Here is an 18,701-nt window from a genome sequence, read left to right as displayed (position 1 = left end):
ATTTCAGAATATTACCTCGGTCAAATTTAAACCGGTGCCTAAAGCCTTTCAGTCACAGGGAATTACCTCGGTTCGCCTTTTACTCGAGACAGTAAAATTTATAGGCATCGATTAATATACAACCGAGGCATATAACTACTCAATATTTACGAAAATACCATCGCATTTTTATATGCTTCGGTTTTAGTAAAACCGAGGTATATATGGCGCGTTAAAAAGCGCTTTTTTTACTAGTGTGATAAGTGTTATATATAAGTTCTATGATTAAATAAAAATGCTTACAATATTATATATTGAATAACATTAAATGTAAAATGTGTTGCCGATGATAAAATTATGAATAAAAAAAGTATTTGATAAATAATGATGTGAGTAATTATCTAAGTGATATTAAGATCAATATCTAAAGATGTATTATTTATTTGACATGTTGAAATGTGGTTCATTTGTGTTAAAATAAAAAAATATTATGTAATGAAGAAATAATGAATATTTCATATGCTAAGTATTCAACTAGAATTATAGAAATTATTTATCAAGTCTCTAACGATATTTATATTAGAGTAATTAGATTAATAGAAATAATGAATTGACAAGAGATGTTAGTATTTGATTTTTGAACTTAATACTGATTATTGTTTTTACAATCAATAGAGTTTCTTGTGATATAAATATTTAATGTAAATTTTAATACAAATCTATTGAATTTATTTATTTATTATTTGTGTTATATATTTAATTAAAATATAACTCGTTCTTTTGCTTATATTTAATATGAATTTTGCTTATATTTAATATGAATTGTCTATTATGATAGTGTTTTAATATAAGAGTATATGATTGTGTGTGTTGGATAAGAAGAAAGGGAATGGTTTTTGTTATTACTGAGTAGGTTAGACCGATCGGACATGCAGAAGAGATGGAAGTCAATTATTTCCGGTCGGCCACTAAAATAATACTTATGTTGAGTAGGTTAGACCGACCGGCCATACAGGCGATGAAAGTCAATCATTCCCGGTCGGCCACTACAATAATACTTGTGCTGAGTAGGTTAGACCGACCGGCCATACAGGCGATGGAAGTCAATCGTTCCCGGTCGGCCACTAGACTAATACTTGGGTGAACTCCAGTCGTTCGCTGGAGACAACCTTTGTTTGTCATTTAATGCATAATTAATGACGTAACAGTCACCGTGGAGCGGTTAAGGTTTGCATTGATCGTCATTAAGAGGTAAATTAATGGATTATATTACTTGAAACCCTATAAATAACAACTGATTACGAAGGTAAAAGCTTTGATTTTTTATTCTAATTAGACTTGTGAAGATAAATTCTGACTTGTCCCATTCCAGCAGAAACAGTTTTCTTAGAACTTTAAACATTAATGTTTAGTTGTTATGCTTTTTATATATACATAATGTTTACAATATTTAAGTATAATTACATATTGAACATATATGTATTGGGTGTTAGACAAAATGTTTCAAGTTTTTATAAAACAATTTACCTAATTATCAAAAACGAAGAATTTATTATTTTATGATTTGAATCTATTTTGACATATTTTTATCTTATCAAACTAACGTAAATTTGACTGTTGCTATTTTTTTTCATGATTAATCTATCTTATGACTTAGTATCGATATGGAATCTTGAATTAAAAATTATTTATTGATGACAAACTTATCTCATATTTCATTATTACTTCATTACCCTATCAAACATCCATGAATTGAATTAATATTCTTTCTAAAACGATCAATTCAATATAGTACTCAAATTCAAATTCACTTAATTAGTCCAAAACTCATGACTAAATAAATTAGAAGTTAATGGGTGTGTTTATTTCAAGTAATGGAAATATCGAAGGTGTAGATTTTGTGAAGAAAGTGTGAAAAGTAATAAGAATAATACAAATAACACCATTTTCCATTTTATTTTTTCTCAAATTCATATTTTTTTACTCCCTCAAATCTACTTTGAGAAAGAAACAAAGCTTTATGGTTCAATGAATAATAACCATGTCATGATTTTATCATTTAGATTCTTTTATCTTCTTATCATTGAAGAAGATGAAATGGATTGGTGTGTCTTTTTAGTAAGGACAAAAGAAGAAGAGAGGACAAAGGTACTTTGGAAGAAGTAGGACTGTCATGTATGAAAGAAAGCAATTGTTATTATTACTCCCATAACACTGAAATTAATTAATTAATTAAATGAAAAAAAATGTTATGATTACCGGGTTATTCTTTGTCTGGATGGTGTTATAGAGTAAGTGTTCAATATTTTATGCCCATTCAAACATCAAAATACACAAAGAACAGGCACCACACATATATCTCCATGTTCTTTCCTATAGACTTTTATTTTTATTTTTTTAATTTGGGATAATTGAGAAAATTGGTTACTTCTAATTAAGATATAAGAAAAATCCATCACATTCAATATTATTTTTACTATATTCATAGTTTCACATGCCTTAAAAGTTAAATTAAAAATTTAAATATTTATTCTATCATTCCACCTTTTCAAATGCTTTTTATCATATGATAGATAAAGTTTTAAAGCAGAATTTAAAATAGACAACATACGATGATTGACACTAGTTATGTCAGCTCAAAGCAAACATAAATCTTTAAAACTTAATATTATTTTTAGTTACAAAACTATCACCTAAAATCGAACTTCATTTTTATCTAAAACTTTAATATAATTCAATATTTAAACTTTAAAAATAAATAAATATAATTCTTTTATTCTAATTGGATAATTGTTTTTACGTATTGAATTATATTTCAAGTCATTTTTTATTTTTTTACGGTATTTGATACATTGAAGTTCAAATATCAATTTAAAACATCACATAAAAAAGTTGATATTGTGTTAAATTTATTTTTAAAGTTTGAAAATTAAAATATATAAAAATTTAAAAGTAGTTTTACATTCAAATTTAAGAAATAAATATATATTTAAGTGTTTAACATAAAAAATTTAATTGATAATTAAATTTAAGTGTGATTCCAACATAAGAATAGTATAAAATGAAATGGAGACAAAATATAGTGGTGGCCTGGAGCTTGTGTGGTGGGGTTGAGCATGCAACTTCTTATTAAGCTTTTGTTTGTTAGCATAGGGAGTATGTGATGATAGGAATAGGAGCGGCAAACGGAGGCAAGCTACTTTTCTGCTTCTTCCAATACTAGACAACTTAGATACAGCCACGCACCAATAATTCATCTATAATTGACCCCATCATTTTTAATATAATTTTTTAAGTAAATAATTCTTTCTTTCCCTGTTATTCACCTTAATATTTTACTTAATGGAATTTAATTTAATGTACTAAAAGTTATTACTGTGATGAGAAAATGGACAAACTAAGAGACAGCATCCCCTGGTAGCGGCGGTTTTCATGGCACCGAAATTGGGGAATTAGGTGAAGTTTTTTTGTGTCTGTTCTCTCGTGTTATAGGTTTTCACAACCCTTCGTGCTATGGCATGTGTTATGTTTGAATTCTCAACTTTTTTTAACCTTTTAGAATCGTTGCTTCTGTTTTTATATAGGAAACAGTTCTGCTTATTGCTAATTTTTCAAATTAACGTTACAATTACTTTCATAACGTCTACTTCTATTTCTTACATGTGAAACTCACTTGTTTGTTTTTATTATATTCAGTTCATTCCAAGTTCATACCTTGGATCTCGCATGTGAAACCGTACTAATTATTGGTTTCAACTTACTTAAATAAGTTGGTTTTCGTAAAAGGATAATGATACTTTGACAATATTTTTTTGACAACATTTTAACATTGTTTACGTGTCATTTTATGATTGGTCTATATTGGTGTTTATGATTATTATTATTGATTATGGAATAATTTTGAACCAATCCAGAATGACACGTAAACTGTGTTAAAATGTTGTTAAAGTATCATTGTTCTTCGTGAAACTATTGTAAAACAAAAACAATTCATAACAAAAAGTAAATTATGTGTTTTTTTTTTTACTATTTCAGCTAATAATGTTGATCATTTTTAATTTAAATATGTTAGATGTGTATGTGTAAGTTAAAATTACACAAAAGATGTTATATATTATAAGAATCTATTTTTTTTTCAGGAAATTAAGAAAATAAATTTTATTTGTATTATGATTATCGTTATTATATAAGCTTTATTCGATTTCTATTTCATATGATTATCGAATCTAAATAAAACAGTCCAAACAGTAAAACTATTCATTAAATCACTTAGAGATTGTGTGATTGGATTTTATAAACTTAATGGTTATTTCTAAGTAATAATTAAATTTAACAGTGATTAACTTACACTGAAGTATGATAATTATTAGTTCACTCCTAATTAAGTTCTGAAACCTATTCAAAAAAATATAAATATAAATTTGAAGTTTCTACATAAATGATTTATTACGTATTTAGCTTGTTGAATCTTTATTAATTTTGATATAAGAAAAAGTAACATCTTAATTTGAACAATAAAATGAAAGACAACAATTCAAACAAGTATTAAAATATTCAGGACTTAGTATTAATAAGTGAGACAATTTATCATGATGGTGTTAGCTTTTCTTTATAAGTAAATTAAAGACTTTATATATTTGTTTAAAAATATTAAATCAAGTTAAACAAAAATAAAAATATTTGTCTAAAAATTAACTTTAATTCTTATTTCAACATTTCCTTCATCTCACGTATATATTTTTTATATAATGTTCTTGTCCATAAGTACAAATCAGTAAATTTAATATATAGTTAATATTTTATAATTAAACAAAAAAGATAATTTCCTATTCCATTTCTCATATATTTATGGTTAGCAATAGAAATGAGGTAGTCTAATAAAGACAAAAAGAAGAGAAAAGCTTCTAATGCATGCATAGCTTTTGCGGCAACTTCCGTATTAAAAACACACAAAAACTCAAAACTATTTTTTACTAGGATCCACCCACCATCTTTGCCCATGATTAAGGGAATATCAAGGAACTAAAATATTCTCACAATGGAACAACCTCAACAAGGATAACGAAAGTACGCTCTTTCTTACACATACTATGTTTATATCATAGATTTCTTTTCTCCATTCAAGAAATAAAAATGTAAAAAAGAAATAAAATTTATTTTTTCTTCATCTTTCATTCTAAATTGGGAGGATTCATAGAACAATCAACCTATTAGTACTATCAATCAAAGAAACAAATTCATTTTTGTTAATGTTTGTTGAAGACATTTATTTAATTATAATAAATTATAAAAGACCTAAAATTTTAAGATAATAAATTTATAATCATTATTTTTAGTGTAAAAAGCATTGAAATATAAAGTAAAATATAATTTCAGTTTTATTTTTTTAATTTTTTTAAAATTATATTTAAAAACTAAAACTTCGTTACCACTCCTGTACAAAGTTTTAAGTAATGACGTGATTTTGGTTTTACAAGAAGCATGCATTAAAAATAATAGGTAAAAAATAGTAAGTATAGGAGAATTCATAATAAAAGAACAAAGAAAAAGTTAAAAAAGGCAAAAGTGTACTAAAGATATAATTTACCCTAAATAAAAGTACAAAAAGTGCATTTTTTTTAGCTGAAATGCAGTTGAGTAGTAATAGTGACTCTACTGAACAGGTTTAATTTGAAAATTGAAATTGAAAAGCTTCATTATGAAAAGATGATTTTCCATCTTAAGGGTGATATTTTCCAACTCATGCATGGTCCCTCATCACAGCCGTCCAAACACACACGGGCCCCAGTACATCCAACGGCCCGAATGATTGTCGCAGAGAGCCCTCTCTTTTTCTCTCTCTTCCCTATTAAACACACACTCCATTCTCTCTCCAACCTTACTCTGTGTCTTCTTCTCATTTCCACACTTTCTGTAAGGCGCCATTGTTCTTTTGCTTGCTTATGCTCAACATCGCCATTCCCAAACAACAATGCTATTCGAGGTACGCTAATGTTGTCTTCTCTTTCCTCGTTAAATCATCTTAACCTGTCGCCGTTACCGTCACAGTTACAGGAACCTTCTGCCCTGTTTGCTCTGTTTCCATTTTCAACTATGAACCGTTATTTCCATTTACCTCCTTAATTTGAAACCCCACCTTTCTCTTTCCATTGGATCTTCTTCAACTCTTAAGAAAACGTTTTGAAAAACAAATCTTGATGAAAAATCAGGGAATCTGCGTGACCTGTGGTCTACTTTTCAGACCATCCTCTCTTGACTTTTTGACCATCCCTTTGTAAAGTTTCCATAAGTAACACCTTTTACTCCACTCCGTCCCAGTAATCTTTTATTAATTTTCCCCTTATGGTTATTTAATAATAATATTAGTTAACTCTGATTACTTAATAATTACGTAATTAAGCTCAAACCTGCATGATCTATTTGTATCTCAGAATGTATAATAATCTACTGTTTTGTAAAGTATAATATGACCTGAATAATACTTTTAAGTTATATGTGGTGACCAAGTTTGGTTTGGATGGAGTGAACAAGCACATGTAGGAGACAAAATCACATGAGCAAGTTCATTTCTCATTTATTTTTGTTATGATGATTCTTTATCTTTTTAGTTCAGTAAATTCCTTTTTTAAAATATGATATCAGTGTTAACTGTGGTTTTATCTTTTTACCAAATGAATACTAAATAATGGTGAATGAAACAATAATAAATCTTTCCTTTTTTTTGTTAAAATTTATCTAACAAATGAGGATCATTAAATAATAAACAGCTCAAGTAAAAGTTTATACTTTTTAATCATTATAAAAAAAAATTGTGCTTAAAAAACTATCTATTCTATTATTGACATTTGTCATAGTAATTTATAATATATTCTATTTATTTTTGTTTGAGTGCGTATGTAAAGCAAGTTGTGTAAATCCATGGAATAGTATGATTTTTTCCTTTTGAAATTTGAGGAGATGGTGGAAGTTATTTCAAGCGTGACTTGGTGGTAGGTGAACTTAAATGCTTAGGAATGGTTGGAGTGACAGTGCTGGCCCATGGTGTGTCCCGAGCATGCATTTATCTCGAAATTTTATCAGTTTTGGAAATAGTGCAAAGTGTTGAAAAAACGACTTAGAATAATATTTTGATAACATTGTTGATGAAGGACTCATCAGAGCAAGAGTTATTGAAGGCACAGTGAGTCAGTGACTTTTCACTAAGCCTATTGGGGTTAAACAAACACTGACAGTGGAGAAGCAAGAAATTGAAAAGGATGTTGAGGATGAGAAAAAGGCTAGCATGCTGCACCAGAGGAAGCAAATTTAGCATCGATCTTGATGAGCGAGAGAGTAAGTTCAGACTACCCATCTCTCTGGTTATGTGCTTCTTTTAGCCGATTTGGTTCATAAGTTCTATGATTTTTCTGATCAAACTGTGAACATCAATTTTAACAAATTAAAGTTTCTTTAAGTATACAAATTAGTTAAGTTAGTAGAAATTATATTTCTTATCATTTTATAACAGTACTTGTATGGTTTTACCATCTCACTTATTTCTTCAAAACTAATCATGGTTGTAGGGTCTTGAAGTGGAAATAATTTTCTTTGAATTTATTCTTAAAAATCTTCCTTTAAATCTGGGTAATGTACCTTACTTTATACTTTCATATATAAAAAAGATAGCAATTTGGATACTGTTATGTACACATCTTATTCTTACAGTTTTAGTAACTGCTTTTATGTTATGATGACTGTTTATCATTTCCTTATGTGTGTTTCAGCAATAGTAAGTGAGCTATATTTGAATTTGAAATTTACACCTACTTTTCCATGCTATAATGATCTTAATTCTATTTAGTAATGATACTATAGGTTCAATAGTCAATAATCCCCTTTATTTAGGGGCACATTTATTCTTCCCTAAGTCACCAATATTAAATAGCCATCTTCACAAACTTCACTGACATTTTTGCTACAGCATACCAGCTGTGAACATGGCCATTCGAAAAACATTGTTGTCCCCAAACCGAAAAGAAAAAAAGGATAAGTACAAAATTGTTTTAATCTGAATTTCTTTATTCAACAAATTAATTATCCTGCTGATTAAAAATAGATAAAAGCGACTTTAGACGTTTGTTATCATATTTTATCCTTGATTTCAAGCCTGTTCAGAAATGACAATTTTCAGAGTAGTTGGTTCTGTTCTTCTTGTTGTTGTAGCTATGTTTGTGGACCAACGAAAAGTACCTCCATTTTCAAAATTTGTATGGTGATCAATTATTGTCACTGTTGCTCTGCCAAATTCAACTAGCTAAAGGATAAACAGTAATGTTCACTAACTCCACTTGAATTTTGAGTGCCAATTATTTATTAATAATCCTAAATTTAAGCCAAGCTTAGCATATTGAGCTTCCAATAATTTTGTTCAATAATCTGTGAGACAAATAAGACTCACTGGTAGCCTAAAAATAGACAAATAAAGGGGACCAACTGATATTCCTGACATTTTATTTTTCTCGTTTTTCTAAACCAGATGATTGAATCTCACAATTTGAACAGCTTGCCTTGTTCCGTTATTTTAGATGTGACACGGGTCTTCTTATTTTGGTTTTGAGCAAGTCCGAAGTTGCTAGAATAATGGTACAAAGTATGAAGTTTTGAGGTTTTATAAAATCACAGAAATTTTGGTGGAAACCTTTCTCAGTCCTAATCTTGAATTCATTAACTGAACATCTTTGACCGATATAATTGTTGACTTGGGGCCACCATGAGTGTTGATATTAGTGTAACTACTAGCTCTGCCATTTCCACTGATAAGTGCTGACAAATTGAAGAAAATGGGCGCAGAGTAGGGATGCACCATTCATTGCCATATTTTGGTACTCAATTTCAAATGTCTTTTTTCTATATATGTTGGATTCTTTTCTGGGGATTCTCTTATATCTTTTTTGAGGCACTCTTGTCCTTAGCTTTTCATTGGCTTCAATTCCATGTTGCTGATGTTCTATCCTGTCATAGCCTATGGCCTTGGAAGCTTTTCTGTTCTGTTCGAATCTTTGCCTGCAAATCCTGTGAACACTGCATGGACACAGGAATATATATTAAGTTTTAGAATTTATAGGACCCCACTACATAAAATTGTTCTAAAGTTAACATTTTTACAAATAAAAATAAATATTATAAAAATATAAAATAAAAAATTATTCGATTATGTTAAAAGTACAACTTTTTTTTAATATTTGATAAATATTTAAGTGCAGTTTGAATTAATTTACTCAAGCAGAATAGCTTCTCATGAAAATTTTCGTTTCAGGCTAATTTGATTTCTTGATAAATACGTACAAGCCTGAAGGTCTTCTTCCGAAATCTGAATTTAAATTTGTCAAAGTTGAAGGATTAATTTGTTATTATTGCAAAGGAAGAAAAGTGAAACTTTTTATTCTCAACTCAAGTCGTATGGCCAAACGCCAAAAGGAAAAAAAGAATAAAAAGTTTGGCTGGTGACATTTGCATGTGACTATGTATATATGTTTCGTTATTATTCATAATTATCACATGGGTTTTTATTAAAGAAAGTGAATACTAAAAAAAAGTCATTCTCTTTATTCCTTAATATAAAATACTCCTCATATAAACATGCAAACCAAAAAATAATTAATTTTGCTAATTTTTTAAACTTCGTCATCAATATACTAATTAATGCTCATTATTAATGATTTTTAAAATTCTCTTCTTACTATCCAATACAAAAAACACAAACACTTATATAATAAACTATTTCTTATAAATTGTGTGTAATAAATAAGAGTAAAAAAGTATATTAATTGTCATGGATATTGATAGAGAGTTTTAGATGTTAACGTAGTGTTAGGACAGAAGTGAGTGATGGATATGTTCTTGTTAATGTTGTCGCCTTCTTGGTGCGAGATCCACCATGCATTTTTAAAGACTCACATACCATAACAATGAAGTGGATTAAGTCTAAAAATATAAAAAAGTTTATTAACACTCGATTATAATGTGCTTTAAATATATTATTAGAATATTTAACAATATATATTGCTGTTTTTGGCAACAATAACATATGTTCTAGTCAGCGAATTTTGCAACAGGTCACATTAATTTGCAATATGATCTTCAGTTGCAGTGACAAATCATAGTTGGGTTTTAATTGTAAACATGCTATTTATTCATATGCTACTTTTGGAGGTATGCTTGCAGCAATGACGTGTATGACAGCAAAGAGAATATATTGTTGCGTTATGTTGAAAATGACAACCATGTATTGTTCTGATGATTGTTTGGTTAAATGAAATTTGTAACACTGTTTAGATTTGAGTATAGCACCTTTGAAATCGTATTTTGTGAGTCTACAACATTGGAACATTTCAGGGATTATGACATACAATGGCCTTGAGAGTTGCATGTTGAATAACCAGTCCTACGAAGATGAGAGCAGAACAAGTAGAGGAGATGAATGCATAACTGATTCATTTGACGATGATTCCAGTTGTTCCTCCAGCAAGGATGCTTTTGGATCATTCTCTTCAAACTGTTTAACGATGAAAAGGGACGATAAAGGATTGGAGGAATGGGAGCTCTCAGAAAGTCCTCAAGATTTTTATGCCAAAGAGAAGACTTTTGGTATGGACCATTCAGATATACAAGCCATGAAGGAAATATTTTCGAAGCTTTTGCTTGGTGAAGATGTTACAGGGGGAACCAAGGGTCTCAATACAGCTTTGGCGCTATCTAACGCCATCACAAACCTATCAGGTCTGCTCTAGCACTATTTTACAGCTATCTGGTTTTGGTTTGTTTAAAAATTGCATGAAAATGAAGTTTGTCACAAATGAAATGACTGGTACGAACCTACGTGCCTAATGAACATATGCAGTGACGGTTTTTGGAGAGCTGTGGAAATTGGAACCACTATCTGAAGAAATGAAGAGAAAATGGCAGAGAGAGATAGACTGGTCATTGTCTCCTACCAACTATATGGTTGAGCTTGTTCCCTCTACGCAAAGCGGTGCCGATGGTGGGATGTTTGAGGTATTTATATCATTTCAGCTAAGATAATATAGGTTTGATTATTATTGTGGATCATATGGCAATAAAATAAGAGTCATCTTCTCAAAACAGATAATGACCTCAAAGCCTCGTGCAGACATCCTCATGAATCTTCCGGCACTTCAGAAGTTGGATTCTATGCTGATTGTATGTCACATTGTGATCTCTTACTTCATCAAAATTTGGAACTTTGTTTCAACTGACTTACTATGCTAGTATATTGTCTTTGGTTGACAGGAGACACTAGATTCGATGACGAATATGGAGTTTTGGTATGCAGAGGGAGGAAACAAGGCAGAAGGGAGGGAGACAAATGCACAGCATAGCAAAAAATGGGGGCTTCCATCACCCAAAGTTCCAAAATGTGGTCTTTCTGACACTGAAAAAAAGAAGCTGCTTCATCAGGGTGGGGTGGTGCGTCAAGTATTCAAGGCTGCCAAATCCATCAATGAAAGTGTCTTGTATGAAATGCCTGTGCCAGCGATTATTAAAGACGCACTTGCAAAGGTTATCTTGTAGTTTTGAATTGAATTGAAACTGTGTACATGTTATCCTTGAGGTTTTGAACAATCTTTAATCACGATGAGAGGGTACACTTTGATAAATTCAATTTCGTTACATCTTTACTCAATCTGTTTCTATGTCGCAGTCTGGAAAGGCAAACCTTGGACACGAATTGAACAAGGTTTTGGCTGCTGAATCAAGCTCTCCAGAAGACATGCTTAAATCGCTCAACTTGAAATCCGAACATGTTGTCCTAGAGACTGTTAATAAACTGGAAGCTGCTATATTGTCATGGAAAGAGAGAATTGCAGAACATGCTGGTGGAAAACACCAAGCTCGTTCCACGTGGTCATCTTTTGTGAAGGATCCTGCGTTAGAGGTTGATAAACTGAAGTTATTATCGATCCGTGCTGAAACACTACTGCAGCTGATTAAAATCAGACACCCAAACCTTCCTCAAACATTTGTCGATGCAGCCAAAGTTCAATATGGCAAGGTGAGTTATATTGGAATGCTTGAATGATGATTCTCAATGGAGAGATAGATGTGTTTGATTCTTTTCCAGCTTTTTGTATACACCTCAGTGGTAATGTGGTTTGTTTGTGTTTCTGTAGGATATTGGACATTCCATTTTGGAAGCATATTCCAGAGTTCTAGCAAATTTAGCCTTCTGCATTCTGTCTAGAATAGGAGAAGTATTGCAGGAGGATTCTTTAAGCAATCCGAATTCACCTATGGTGGCAGAAAACTCTCCTGGGATGAATCTTTCTCAAACTAGGGTGGTGGATTCACATATCAAGCAGTCCTTACTTGATAAGATGAACAAAACAGATGGGCAATATTGTGATTCTAGCTCTTACAGTACTTGTGATATAGAACATTCTTCTTTCCATACGAAATCGAGATCTATGACAGCCACGCCAAACCAGAGTGGTAGCTGGCGCATTAGTAGAGAAGTTTGTTCAAGTCTGTCTCCTAGAAATTCTCCATAGTGGCTTTTGTTTAGACGATTCTGTAAATGTTATTGCACAGTGAGAATTGAAGCAAACTGAAATGTTTGCCTGCCCTCAATTTTTGGTTGGTTTTAAAACCAACTATACAAAATCCTTAGTCGCATATTGTGGAGTTTTATTCAACGGATTTTGTACAACAGGGTTACAAATCAAGGAGAGTGTATTTAGTTTGATGTGTTAGCACTCATTTTGAGCTCCTATTGAGAATCTTCAATAGGAAGAGCTATTTTTAAGTACATGTGGCAATGTAAAAAATCAGTGTGTAAAATTAAGGGACATGTAAGATAAAAAAGATGTGACATAAAATTTGTCAAATAAATTCTTTCACACAGACCTAATCATCAGTTAAGTTTCACTTTTTAATAAATGAATTTTAAATCTAATTTAATTTTATAAAAATTAATTTGTTAGGTGATATATATATATATATTTATTTATTTATTTATAAACGGTAAAGTTATTTTATTTTTAATTGGTATGATACTTTTTAACATATTTTTTTTCATGTTAAATTATATAGATATTTAGAGTAAGAATAAACATTAATGAACGGTTTTATAAAAATTCAATTTCAGATTAATGTTGGGTGTTTCAAGAACATTTTGAGGGAGATGAAATTGTAACTTCATCCTATCGGAGTCGTGTCATCTATCAATTGAAAAACAAATTAAATTTGTACATGAGGTTCACAATGGTTGGTCCATGTACTCTTTTGCAAGAATTGTGGATTTCAATCCCTCATATGGAGTCTATATAAACTACATCAACATTAGTTAAGTTAAAAAGTGATTGAATAGTCCAAATGAAAAATTACAACTACAAATATTAATTTTAATTTTACCTCACTAGGTTGTATATGATCTATCCTTGATCGATAACCAACTATACCATTGTGCAGGATATAACACAACCACCACTCTATCGACATTAAAGGAGGGAAAGTCAATTCAACCTACGAAATTGATGCATTAAAGGGTATGCAAAACCATGCCATGAGTATAAAAAAGACACATAACTACCATGGTCTTGGCACGTTGATGTGGTGCTCTACACATTTTCTTATACAAAACAACTAAACAAATAGAATCCTAACTATATCATTGCTAACTTATTGACAAGTGTACCAAATCGTTCAAATAATATAGATTGTAAGTCCAAGTGTTGTTTCCTAAAGGATTTGTGTTTGTTTAGATAATTATGATTACTTACTAGTTTAAGAAATGAATATAAATAATGATTGATTCAAATATGTTGCAAACATATAAAGTTATTGAATACAAAACGTTATAAAGTGATACATGTAAAGACTCATCAGGGTTGGACTTCATGATCTAAACTCTATGCACTCATTCACACAATATATCTCTAACATATTCAAGCATTCACATTACAAGTATACAAGTCCTAATTCTTTAGAGACAAGTTCTAAATCTTTATGTGCAGATACTAATCCCTTAGATATTCAAACACAAGATTTGTATTGAGGAAAGATGTCTAGAATGACCAAAAGCTTTGGTCTATGTCTAAAACCATGCCACTTGGATGTTCTATCCATATCTAAATTCCAAAACATTTTCCAATGATTAGACACCACAAAAATAGCAAAGATATTTCATCACGCAAGTGAATAAAGAGGGTAGAACATAAGAAATATGAAAGATATTCTATTGCATAGAAAGAACTACAAAGAGTTTAGGTACATTACATCCAACTCCAATGAAATGAAGTTTAGCTACTCCTATATATCTAGAACAAAAAAATGGATTGAAATGATGACAAGGATGAAGGAAGACAGAGTTATTGAGCCCTAGAAATGCCTCAACTCATGTCTTGAGTTTCTGGTTTGTTTCCACATTCAAAAACTATATTTTTCTTCAACTCTCGACACTTTAAAATGTTCACCAAAAAATGTTTTCTCATTAGGCCACAAAATCCTCTCGTTGGGCGAAGATAACTTTTCTGACATGTTGGCTTCTTCAGCTCGTTGGGCTAATGCTAACAAGGTCTCATTGGGCAAGTGTCGATGGCTCGCTAGGTGAGTGGCTTCTGGTAACATCTCTTTAATATTCTTCAATCTTCCATTTTCGTGCAAAATAACCCAAAAACATATAAGTATCTCTGTCTATAAAAAATATATACAAGTTTTGCATCTTTTCATGGAATTCAACACAAAATAAATGATAAAAGGACAAATAAGGAATTATAATACGTGTGAGTAATATGTAATTATCACACTTATCAATCGTCGACTGCACAAATTATTTTAAAAATGTAAATACACTAGGTATACTTGATTACCTATTTTATCAAGGAATAAATTCCTCTAATAAATCCTAATATATATGTTCTTTGCATCGGCATGTATTTCCTCCATCAATGAATGGTCTCGAAGTGACACAATGTTTTCTCTAAATCACTTTAACTTAACCATGACCTGAGTAGTGACTCCCCTTTTGAAGAGTAACACCTAACAACGTATTACGCATATCCTTCGAACCAAACATAGTTGGTCTGATTATAAGGACACCATTAATTCGATGTCTCAATTGTATTGCAACATCTTGTAGCATTATAGTGGTCTCTCAAGTTGATAGATGAAATGTACAAATCTCATGCCTCTACCTCTCAACTAATGTTGTGAATAAACCGTAATCCACTTTCAAATCTCTTATATTAATAACTCCTCCAAAAACCAGTTTCCTTAGTTATGAGTCTTAATTATCACAAGATCATCAAAAATACTATCAACATCTTTAATTAACTAAAAAAATTACAACAATTACAAAATAACAAATAACTTAAAATAATAATACATCTCCAATTGTTCAATAATTCAAAAAAATGAAATAATACATTTAAAAAATTTAATTTTACAAAGCCCAACCATAAATATAGATATACTTTCATCTAATAAACATATAACTTTTTTTTTAAGTTTTCCTACACTTCATTTTAATAAAATTAAAAAATTAAAAAACCAGATCACAATTCAGTTTTTCAATAATCGAATTCCGCTGATGAAATTGGATGAATATGAAGGTTAGAATTGTTACCAATGATATATGTCGAACCATATAAAGGATTGACACCACTCTCTACCCAAAACTTGAAGGCAATGAATCAATGAGTCTTTCACCTTTATATATTACTCTATTTTCGCATTTCTATTCAATGTGAGACTTAGACTCACATTTGAATTCCTAACATTATCTTACCAGTGTGGAGATTTATATGTATGTGTATGTTGAACCTCTTAACAAGAATTTGACTATCCAAAAATGAAATTTTGATCTAAAAAAAAGTACTATGGATAAATATAAAAAAAAGTATGTTATTTGGGTAAAATTGTTCCATGTAAAAAAAGATGGATAAAATTGAGGGGTTTGTGTGTATAACAACATAGCAAGATCTGATTTGGGTAGTGGACATAGATCCCCTGAATTTGAGCAGTGTCAAATGATCAGTTTTGTTTCTTTTGATGATTTCTCTTCAAACAAGCAAGTCCAATTCAAAAAGTGAAATTACACACTTAAAATTTAGATTTTGTTCTCCAAAAGGTATTAAGGAAATGAAATTTCAATCATTTCTAACATAGGATAATGATATTAAACAACATTTTTTTGATAATATTTTAACATCATCTATATGTCATTTTATGATTGGTTCAAAATTATTCTACAATTAATAACAATAATCATAAATATCAACATGAACCAATTACAAAATGACACGTTGATGATAAAATGTTGTAAAAAAATATTTTCAAAATTCTCGTTTTCCTAAATCCTGTCAACAAAATATGAGAATTTGAAGAAAAAATAATTATTCAAAAGTTAAGAACATAGTTCGAGGAGCATGGCCAAGCCTTTTGCTCCGTTAGGAATGACAGAGTTGATGGTTGAAAAAGTCATGTTATGTCAAAATCACTCACATCATCAGTAATGTCGTAATCAATAAGGGCGTTAATTTAAATTACAATAAATGATTCATCACTCATAGTCAAAGTAAAGATAATGTCATGCAGATTTTGAATTGAAAGAGGTAGAGAACAAATTAAGATGTTTGAATGATGGAAATATCTAAAATGCTTATATATAATTTAATTGATGTAAAAAGTAATTACTTTATTATATTTATGAAATATCGTTTTAGAAAGAATTATAAGAAATGACATTTTTAAAAATAAAATTAAAGTTAAAATAAATTTTAAATTGTATTAATCATTATTATTATCAAATTTTAATATATAAAAGTTATGTTTTAAATAAAATTACTTTACTTGATATTAGAATTTAAATTATTTTATTTATTTATTATTTTAACATTTGTTTTAATTTTTGATTTATGAAATATAACTATTAATAAAATATTAATGAAAATCTATTATATTGGAAAAGTTAATTGATTAAATATAATTAATTAGACATATTTAAATATAGCATAACTACACATTATCTCATAAATATTACATTATATTTACGTAAACAATTAGTTATATTATCATCCATAATTTATACAGTGATTTTCTTTGAAATTTTGGATGAAAAATTAAGACATATTTTTTCAATTTGTGTGTGTGTGTCGTTTTTCTTTTTTCTTAACTTCTATTTTTTTCGTTTTTTTTTTTACTTTTTTTCGTCAAAAAGACATCTTTGTTTGCTCATTTCAACTAAGTAGATTTGATTTTAGATATGAAATTATGTATTTAGATTTAGGATAAAGAATTTAAAGAAATATAAATTTAGATTATTGTAGATTGAATTTCAAAAATTAGATTTTTTTTCCTAACGCGTTGCCATTGATTTCCTTATTAGAAACTTAAGGGTTTCCTATTTTCTTTTATCTGATTTTGTTTTTAATTTCTAATCAAAATTTTCACATGTATTTACACTATTTATTCTGCTATTAATTAAGTAACAATGTTAACAATTATAAACCATCAACCTTACTGATACACGGTTGTTAGTGATATTAATAGACGACACTAATATAAGGACGAATTTAGATTTTTCTTTGTTATCGCTCTACAGTATTTTTAAAATACACTAATAAACATTGATTTTAATATTTTAAAATATATTAAAAAGAATTTTAATAAATCAACATTAATTTATTTTTAATGTTGAACATAAAATAGTATAAAACAATCCCACAGAGATTAAACCCTCTCTAAAATTTGATACGTACATTAAAAGCAAAATCTGAAAAGTCTGCTAAATTTTAAAATTTGTCTTTAGTTTAAACAACCACATCTCAGTTCAAAATAAATTTATAATATCAAATTATTACTTTTCTTTATTTATACTAATCTCCAAAATTTTATTTTACCTTAATTTTTAAAAATCACATTTTAGTTTAATATACTTTTATCAATTTTAATTTTTTCAGTTTAAATAATCACTCACATCTCATTATAATATAATTTACACTATTTACAATTTAATTTAAATTAAATAAATATCTTTTTATAAATTAATTTATTTTTTTAATTTATCACATCACTTAATAATTTTCATAAAAATTACTTTCATTTCTCTTAAAATCTCATCATCTTTTCCTTAACCCAAATAATCTTATTTTTACATTTCTTTCCTTTCAAATCCACTTGCTCATATCTATTCCAAGAAACAATCACAAACTAAATGAGATGATCAGAATTTTGGTAAGTTTGCCTTGTCATAAATTTGTTGGTTTTATTACTATGAACCACCTTGCTCATACATTGTGGTTTTATATAGTCTAGAAGTTTTGTACAATGAACTTAATTACCACGAATATATGATTTATCTCGCACTATATTAATTAGATTCACTATCCTCACAATAAAAATTGTTGGAAAACTTGTGCTTCCAAATCAGTATTGTATTGTGCTTCCCTTTCAATTTTGAGGTGTGTATAATAAAACAAAAAGAGAATGATAAATGTGTATGATCTGAATATTTTTATATTCCTGCAATGAAACTGTTTCTACTATTCTCATTCTCCATAACAAGTGAAACATGACAAGAGGAGCCATTGAGTTAATTTAAAGTAGGATCTTTTTTCCACTAAAACTTTAAATATGCAGCAGAAAAATCACTGCTAATAAAAATTGAAAGATGTTGAATGCAAGGACAACTAAATAGCAAATGAAAAAGGTTTTACCTATATATG

General features: G+C 29.3%; 1 protein-coding gene across 3 annotated transcripts; it reads left to right on the top strand.

Moving 5' to 3' along the window:
* Window positions 1-5,838: 5,838 nt before the first annotated feature.
* Window positions 5,839-12,867, top strand: LOC108335994 (rop guanine nucleotide exchange factor 14). Of its 3 annotated transcripts, XM_052869708.1 has the most exons (9): window positions 5,853-5,962; window positions 6,973-7,020; window positions 7,128-7,311; window positions 10,354-10,737; window positions 10,859-11,013; window positions 11,104-11,178; window positions 11,269-11,538; window positions 11,681-12,031; window positions 12,150-12,867. In XM_052869708.1, exons 3-9 carry the CDS (start codon window positions 7,236-7,238, stop codon window positions 12,525-12,527), a joined length of 1,689 nt encoding a protein of 562 aa, XP_052725668.1. In that variant the 5' UTR covers window positions 5,853-5,962; window positions 6,973-7,020; window positions 7,128-7,235; the 3' UTR covers window positions 12,528-12,867. The 3 variants fall into 3 exon arrangements, with proteins under 3 accessions (XP_017427748.1, XP_052725668.1, XP_017427749.1); XM_017572259.2 differs by lacking the exon at window positions 6,973-7,020 and having other exon boundaries at window positions 5,839-5,962; XM_017572260.2 differs by lacking the exon at window positions 6,973-7,020 and having other exon boundaries at window positions 7,138-7,311.
* The last annotated feature ends 5,834 nt before the right edge of the window (window positions 12,868-18,701 follow it).

The sequence above is a fragment of the Vigna angularis genome, chromosome 10 (assembly GCF_016808095.1).
Source record: "Vigna angularis cultivar LongXiaoDou No.4 chromosome 10, ASM1680809v1, whole genome shotgun sequence".
Taxonomy (NCBI): Eukaryota; Viridiplantae; Streptophyta; class Magnoliopsida; order Fabales; family Fabaceae; genus Vigna; species Vigna angularis.
The sequence above is the reverse complement of the archived record's forward strand: the minus strand, read 5'-3'. Positions and strand labels throughout refer to the sequence as shown.

What these genes read in the sequence shown, in the direction of transcription:
- LOC108335994 (XM_017572259.2), top strand. Translation starts at nt 7,236, where the DNA reads ATGTTGAGGATGAGAAAAAGGCTAGCATGCTGCACCAGAGGAAGCAAA. An exon ending in AGTTGGATTCTATGCTGATT is followed by an intron (nt 11,179 to 11,268) that starts GTATGTCACATT and finishes TTTGGTTGACAG; the next exon opens with GAGACACTAGATTCGATGAC. An exon ending in TTAAAGACGCACTTGCAAAG is followed by an intron (nt 11,539 to 11,680) that starts GTTATCTTGTAG and finishes TCTATGTCGCAG; the next exon opens with TCTGGAAAGGCAAACCTTGG.